We start from the raw sequence: 8,432 nt of genomic DNA, 5'->3' as shown, positions 1-8,432 counted from the left end.
AATGATAAATCGTAAAAACCCGCCGTCTTCTTCCGGCTTCCTTTCAATTCTTTCTCGGGGGAAGGATTGGAATATTTTCTCGAAGTCGGGAACTGAAATATTGAATCTACGGGATTCGTGTGACCATTTCAATTGTTGCTGCAATGGCCGCTAACGGCTGCAAATGGTGGATTTCGCATGTGACTTTAAATGGACACCATTTGGTATTTTAGGGGGGAGTGAAAACGTTTTGCCGCGTATTCATTTTTCTCATGGTACATCGTGGTGCGAGTCTGTGAACCGCGTATCGGCGTTTTGAAGGTTCGACATTGCCCCCGTGTAGGAGTTCACACATGGTTGGTGAGGACGTGTAGTTCAAAAGGAAACTTTTCACTTGCTTCACTCTCAGGGATCGAGGCTTTGGAGTGAACCTGTTTCCGTTTCGGTACGTCAACTAAATTTGTGACTCCGGGGAACAGGGTGCTGGCGAGAAACACAGAATTCTGGCTACCGAGAGTTGAAGGACACTTTTTGCAAGACAGAAAACTATGCGACGTTAGACCAACTAACAAGGACTTTTTTTCATTGCGTCTGCTGCGTCTAAAGCGTGTATTCTGTTGGTAAGAGCTCAGACTTTGTTATAGCGTTGACGAACATTTAGTGAAAGCGGTGTATAAACTTTCCAGAAGATTGGCATTTTTTCTTTACTTTTGCTTTACGAAGGTACTCATGAAACTTAGAGGTGATCCCTTACCGGCCGTTCACACCACAAATTTTTTGGGGATAATGTATGGCGGAGCCCAACAAGTAACTCCAAAATTTTGCAGCTACGTGGGTTACCATGAGTGACATTTGCATCCAAGTGAGCGGCGGTTGCATGCAGCTTGTTTCAGTTATCTCCAACAAAAACATGTTTTGGATACGTAACCAAAACATTTTTTTGTTGGAGATAAGAAAATTGGGGTTTTTGGTAAAATGCGGCCTATTATCGATATGATAATGTCCCAATTTTGCCCGATTTTGAGCGATCACTCAGGCACTCACAGAAATGTTTGGCAAATAAATTTGTAGTGTGGACACTCGTAGACCCAATTTTTTTTGCCAAATATATTTATGGTGTGGACGGCCAGTTAGAGGTAGTTATGGCTGGAATAATGTTCAAATGTTGTTACCGATAGCAGCGGCTATCGGTAGGGCCCACGAGCAGCCACCCGTAGCTCACTTGCGTGCGAGCCTGCACGCAAGTGAGCTAGCAAGCGGCAACTGAGAAAGAAGGCGAAAAGCAACCAGGAGAAAGAAAGCGAAAGGCGATAAACGAGTGAAAAAAGATAACCGCCACGGAAGGCAGACAAGTTTTGAGTCTGCTCGAGGAAAAATAAAGCGACTTCAAAAAGCTGAAATCCGCGGCGGTCTGTTTGCATTTCACAACACTCAAAACTTGTATTCGAAGCCTACTGCGTCCAAGCGCGTGATTTCAACTGATTCCAGTGATTGGTGTTCGATTGGTGTTCGATCGGTGAGGTTTCGCGCGCGAAAAGTGCAGTGCAAGCATGATGGGGGGAAGCAACGATTTGGCGGACAGCGCAGTGAAGGCCGGTGCAAGTGAGAAGGCGAACGTAGTGACGCCGCCGTCGGGAAGGACCTCAGCACCCGCAGTCAAGGCGCCGAAAGGCCAAAGAGGAGCCCGTCGGAAGGGAACCAAGACGAAGACGCCGCCACAGGACGATCAGCCCGGCACCAGCGCAGGTCAGCCCGGTGCGTTGAACCCATCGTCGTCGCACCCGCGGCCATCGCTGAGCGCGCCGAAGGAAACCGCGCCGAAGCTCTTGCTGAGCGTGAGAGGCTCGACGAGCACACATCAACGTGAGGCGAATGAGAGGAAGCTGCTGGCGCTGGAACGCTTGGAGAAAGAGTGCCAACAGCGGGAGAAAGAGTTCCAGGATAAGCAATTGGAGTTTCAGAGGTGGAGTAGTGAGATCGAAGAGCGTCGACAGGCGCTTCTACGAGGCGACTTCTCCGTGTCCGGCTCGACGGGAGCCGATATGAGCGATCGAGAGGAGAACTGGGGCGGCAATGCAGCACGGCACCAAGAATGCGGTGATCCGGAACAGCCTAACTGCCACGTTTACCGTCCAAGCCCACGGGATAGCCTAGCCGAGCCGGAACGTCGTCTACCGGCCAGCTCGACCGCGATCCGCACGGTCAATGTCCCAGAATTCGGCGACAGTTGGGGCGATTCAATGGGCGAATTCCAACTGTCCAGGTCACAGGTCGCGGCGAGGCACGCCGTTCCAAAGGAGCTACCAGCGTTCAGCGGTGATCCGGAACAGTGGCCAAACTTCCTGTCGAACTTCAACCGAAGCACGAGGATGTGTGGCTTCACGGCGGACGAAAATATAATACGGCTGGAAAGGTGTTTACGCGGCAAGGCGTACGAGACGGTTAAGTCCCTCCTACTGCACCCGAACAACGTGGGCAGGGTGATCGCGACACTGAAGATGCGATTCGGTCAACCCCTGCGCATCGTGCAGTCTTTGACCGAGCGGATGAGCCAGTTACCGTCGGTTCTTGAAGGGCAATGGGACCAGCTCACCGATTTTGCGGTCGCGGTGCAGAACTGTGCAGCGACCATAGAGATTTGCGGTGCCCCGGAGCATTGCTTCAACAGCTCCCTACTGTACCAGCTGTTGGGGAAGCTACCAGTCTCGGTGCAGCAGATGTGGGCGATGCAGACGCCTGAGGAGGTGCCGGACCTCGCTACGTTCAGCCAATGGTTGTACGCGACGGCAGAAACTTTCAGCCGCCTTTCCTGGGCACAACGCCAGGGTCCACTGCCGGAGACTAGGACGGAGAGTCGGGCTGCACACCAGGCACCCGGAACGGCCCTACAAAGCAGCACGCCCAGTCCGTCGGCAAGTATGTGTGCGGGCTGCGGAGGAGAGTGCCGCGCGGTGGAGCGGTGCAGCCGGTTCATTAGCATGGACACGACGAAGCGCTGGGAGGTCGCCAGGGAGGGTCACTTGTGCTTCGTCTGTCTGCGTCGTCATAAGGGAGCATGTGGAGCCAGGCCATGTGGCAGCGAGGGATGCACGGGCAAACATCACGCCTTACTGCATCGCGGGCCATCGACCACAATAAATACCGTGCACGAGCCATCAGAAGCTGGGGCAAAGCCAGGTGCAGTGGACTGTATCCAGATCGACAAACACTGTGAGGCTAGCGACGCCTGCCCCCAATTTCGATACCACTCGGTTATTCTCCACGGTCGGACCAGCACCATCAAGGCGATGGCATTCGTGGACGAAGGGTCGTCTTTCACGTTGGTGGAGGAGGACCTCGCGGACGAGCTCGGCCTAGACGGGCCCAACCAGCCATTACACCTGCAATGGACGGGAGGGATTACTCGCGTGGAGAAGAGATCACGCGTCGTGACCCTAAAGATCTCGGGAACGCCACAGGGTCACCAGTACACTCTGTCCGGAGTGAAGACCGTACAGAAGCTGGAACTACCAGCGCAGACCCTCGACAGCGAAGTTCTACAATCAAAATACCGGCACCTGCGGGGCGTGCGACTGGAACCGTACACGAACGAGCGCCCCAAACTCCTCATCGGGATTGGGCACCTACAAGTAGGGCTGGTGCTGAAATGTCGAGAGGGCGCAGCGAACGACCCGGTAGCCGTTAAATCCCGCCTGGGGTGGACCGTTTGCGGGGGCGCTGACAAGGTGCATAACGTAGCAGCCGTCCAGGTGCGTAGTAGCGACAGCAGCACGACCGACGAAGAGATACACCAAGCGCTTAATACGTACTTCTCCCTTGACAGTCTCGGAGTAACGAAAGCCACAAGAGTGACGACAACGGAGGACGCTAGGTGTCTGGAGCTGCTAACGGCCCGCACCAGGCTGGTGGGTGACCGATACGAAACCGGCCTACTTTGGCGAGAGGACGACGGAACCTTGCCCAACAGCCGCCCGATGGCGCTACAACGTTTCCAACAACTACAGAGGAGAATGAAGAGAAGTCCGGAGTTCGCACGCACCTTGAAAGAGAAAATAAAGGAGTATGAAGAGAAACGATACATAAGGAAATTAAGTGTTAGCGAGGAGCAGCAAGACGAGCCGAGACGGTGGTACCTTCCTATCTTTGTGGTGACAAATCCGAATAAACCCGGGAAAGTTCGACTCGTCTGGGACGCGGCAGCAGAGGTGCGGGGTACCTCCCTAAACTCAGCGTTGCTAACAGGGCCCGACCTGCTCTCTAGCCTGTTCGAGATTCTGATCCGTTTCCGGGAAGGAAGGATCGGGGTAACGGGGGACATCCGTGAAATGTTCCATCAAGTGCGGATACGTCCCGAAGATCAGCCAAGCCAATGTTTCTTATGGGAAAACGAACACGGTGAGGTGGAGACCTACGCGATGCAGGTGATGACGTTCGGTGCCCGCTGCTCGCCCAGCACCGCTCAATACGTGAAGAACATCAACGCCCAGCGGTTCGCAGAAACCCACCCTAATGCCGTTAAGGCTATCATCCACGCACACTATGTTGACGATATGCTGGTGAGCGTCGATCGCGAGGAGGAGGCCATACAACTAGCCCTGGACGTCGCGCACGTACACCGCGAGGGAGGGTTCGAGATTCGCGGTTGGATTAGCAACTCGCCCCAGGTGTTAAGCGCCCTACACGGAGAACCTGAAGAAAAGCACATAGAGTGTACGCACACCGTACACATAGAGAAGGTGCTGGGAATGTGGTGGGACACCGCGGCCGACACCTTCACTTACCGGATCGGAAGGAACAAGCACTCTTGCGATCTGTGGCAGGGAACGCGGTGCCCTACAAAGCGGGAGGTCTTAAGCGTGCTCATGGCGATGTTCGACCCGTTGGGCCTACTCGCAAATTTCCTGGCATACTTAAAGATCCTGCTGCAGAAGATTTGGCGATCCGGGGTTCAATGGGACGAACCGATAGACAGCGATTCATTCACTAGCTGGAAAACATGGCTGAAGGCTCTCCCAGAGGTGGAAAAGGTACGAATTCCCCGGTGGTACGGCACATCCGCCCTGACAAGGAAAGACGAAATAGAGCTGCACACCTTTGTGGATGCAAGTGAGAACGGAGCTGCCGCGGCCTGCTACATCCGGCACGCCACGGGAGGAGCAGTACACTGCTGTCTAGTAGCTGCCAAGACAAGAGTTGCGCCACTGAGATTTACTTCGATTCCACGAATGGAGCTGGAAGCAGCAGTTTTGGGAGCACGGCTCTGCCGGTCGGTGGAAGTCGCCCTCCGTCTGGTTGAAGAGGAAAGTGAGGACGGCGGATCAAAAGCCGAATCATCAAGCAGATTCTTCTGGACCGACTCCCGTAACGTACTGGGGTGGCTCAACTCCGACAGTCGCCGGTACAGCCAGCACGTCGGGCACCGAGTCGTGGAGATTCTTAAAACGTCCAAATGCCGGGAGTGGCGATGGGTACCCACAAAGCTCAACCCGGCAGACGACGCAACCAAATGGAGCAGGATGCCCGATCTCGCCGCCACAAGCCGGTGGTTCCGGGGCCCTCAGTTCCTGTGGGAATCCGTCAAGACGTGGCCCGCACAACCGGCGGAAAAGCCGGTCACAGGATCGGAGCTGAGGCCAGCTTTCGCCGGCCATCACTCGCCTGACGCTCCGTCAATACAACAGCCCGTGGTCGACGTGACGAGATTCTCGGACTGGGCAAAGGTGCTCGTGGTAACCGGAAGGGTATTGCGCTTTGTCCACAACTGCAGGGCTAGTAGCACCCAAAGAGTCGGATCGTCAGGCCCTATAACAGCAGAGGAAAGGAGCAAGGCGCAACGGGTTATAATCAGCCAGGCACAAAGGGAGGCGTTCCCCGCGGAAATCGACCTGCTGAAGAACGCCAAGACGTCAACTAGGCTTACGACCGTGATACCAAAACAGAGCCCGATCCATTCGCTGAGTCCGTACCTGGATGAGTGCGGAATCCTACGCATGCGAACGAGGATCGCTGCATGTCACTACGCAACAGAAGACGCGAAGAGGCCGGTAATTTTACCACGGCGTCATCCGGTTACGGAGCTGATAGTGCGAAAGTTTCACGAGAGGTTTCATCACCGAAACCACGAGACAGTGATTAACGAGGTGCGCCAGCTCTACCACATTCCTCACCTCCGGTCCTGTTACGCTAGAGTGCGGAGGAACTGCCAGTGGTGCAAGAATGCGGCTGCAGAACCGAAGGCTCCCATCATGGCTGACCTGCCCCCGGCGCGTCTTGCGGCCTATGTACGGCCATTCACATACGTAGGACTTGATTACTTTGGCCCAATCGAAGTAGCCGTGGGAAGGCGAGTGGAAAAGCGGTGGGGCATGCTGGCTACGTGCCTCACAGTGCGGGCGGTCCATATCGAGCTGGTTCACTCGCTGACCACCAGCTCATGCATCATGGGTCTGCGGAATCTAATTGCGCGCAGAGGAACCCCGCTCACAATATTCTGTGATCGAGGAACCAACTTCGTCGGTGCGCAGAGGGAACTGCAACGCAACCCGGAGCTGATCGACCACGTCGATATCACAAAAGAGTGCAGCCAACGCGGGATACGGTGGGAGTTCAACCCGCCACAAGCCTCCCACATGGGAGGTAGCTGGGAGCGCCTGATCCGGACGGTGAAGGAGAACATCGTTGCTGCGAGCTCAGCCAAGCGTTTGAACGACGAAGTGCTGCGCAGCCTGCTGGTCGAGGTCGAGAGCATTATGAACGCGCGGCCCCTCACACACGTGCCGGTAGACGACGACTCGGCCCCGGCCCTAACACCGAACCACTTCCTGTTGGGTTCGTCGAATGGCATGAAGCAGCCGGGCGAGTTGGACGACAGCGGCAGCCTTCTGCGGCAGAACTGGCGAACATCACAAGCGTTGGCCAACAGATTCTGGAGGCGGTGGGTGACCGACTACCTGCCAGAGATCACACGACGAACAAAGTGGCACCGATATAACGAACCCATCAGGACAGGAGACGTGGTAGTCATCGTCGATCCCAGGCTACCCAGAAACTCCTGGCCAAAGGGCGTGGTAGAGCAAGTTTTCGCCAGCAAGCAGGACGGTCAGGTTCGATCCGCAAGGGTCAGGACGGCGAACAGCACTTACGTACGGCCAGTCACGAAGCTCGCCGTGCTAGACGTGATACGCCAAGAGTCAGGGGAAGGAGTGATACGGGATGCGCCGGGGTGCTAGCAAGGCTACAGAGATAGGCCGGAATAACACCGGGGAAAGCGACCCTAAAACAAAGACAGATTAGTTAAAGCAGGGTGGAAAGGGACCTTACGATCTGGATGTGGGATTGATAGATAGAAGCTGAAAGGCGACACAGTTGATAGGAGAATCCAAAGAACCGGCACGTGCCGGTAAACGGAAAGTAAACATACACATGACAGGACAGGCGGCTGCTCTTGGGCCGAAGTACGAGACGTCAGTTAGGACGACCGTACTGGGGGGAGTGTTACCGATAGCAGCGGCTATCGGTAGGGCCCACGAGCAGCCACCCGTAGCTCACTTGCGTGCGAGCCTGCACGCAAGTGAGCTAGCAAGCGGCAACTGAGAAAGAAGGCGAAAAGCAACCAGGAGAAAGAAAGCGAAAGGCGATAAACGAATGAAAAAAGATAACCGCCACGGAAGGCAGACAAGTTTTGAGTCTGCTCGAGGAAAAATAAAGCGACTTCAAAAAGCTGAAATCCGCGGCGGTCTGTTTGCATTTCACAACACCCCACATCCTTCATCATCACTGCAGCGACGATCTCATCTCCTGTCCATGCTCTGTTTATCTCCAACGTCCAACGTCTGGGCTACGGCTTGATTTCTTGGTTCAATTAACTTCAGGCCAAATTGTCGTTCAAAAAATGGCTTTCATTGACATTGACCTCAAAATGTATCTGAGAGGCGTAGTGCAGGGTCTGGAAAACATTTCCTATTTAGAACTGCTGCCAACGCTTACATCTTGTATCATTATTAAAGGTAACCATCTTGTAGAGAAAATAGTTTTGATTATTTCTATTCGATAAAGTGTAGATAGATTTACAATCTCTGGAGTGAAAGAACAATAATTAAACTGATATAGCAGATTACTTCAACAAAATAACAGCAGGAAGCATTTCAAGGTTCTAATGCTTTCCAAGCACCTTCCCATCCCAATACCTGCCCAAGGTTAAAATGAGACTTCTCGGAATATTATTGGAATTGCTTTGACAGAACAACCATCAGCCCTTTCCAGGTTAACTGTAAGAGGCTAAATAACAAACAATATGGCTGTGGCAAACAGGTTACGACATTGCCCTTCCAAAAGTGGATGAAACCTGTTCCTTTAGATAGCGCATTGTCCACCATTATATTGCTAAACGATATCATCACCTGCATATCCAAATTCTCTGAGCGACTTATCATTTTCTGTTCATTCTTTATTTA

At 53.8% G+C, this 8,432-nt stretch overlaps 1 protein-coding gene across 1 annotated transcript; it reads left to right on the top strand.

The window, feature by feature from the left end:
• Positions 1–1,532: 1,532 nt before the first annotated feature.
• Positions 1,533–7,208, top strand: LOC125959373 (uncharacterized). Its single transcript, XM_049692194.1, has one exon. The coding sequence runs from the start codon at positions 1,533–1,535 to the stop codon at positions 7,206–7,208; it is 5,676 nt and encodes a 1,891-aa protein (XP_049548151.1).
• The last annotated feature ends 1,224 nt before the right edge of the window (positions 7,209–8,432 follow it).

Source organism: Anopheles darlingi, chromosome 2 (genome assembly GCF_943734745.1).
Source record: "Anopheles darlingi chromosome 2, idAnoDarlMG_H_01, whole genome shotgun sequence".
NCBI lineage: Eukaryota > Metazoa > Arthropoda > Insecta > Diptera > Culicidae > Anopheles > Anopheles darlingi.
The sequence above is the reverse complement of the archived record's forward strand: the minus strand, read 5'-3'. Positions and strand labels throughout refer to the sequence as shown.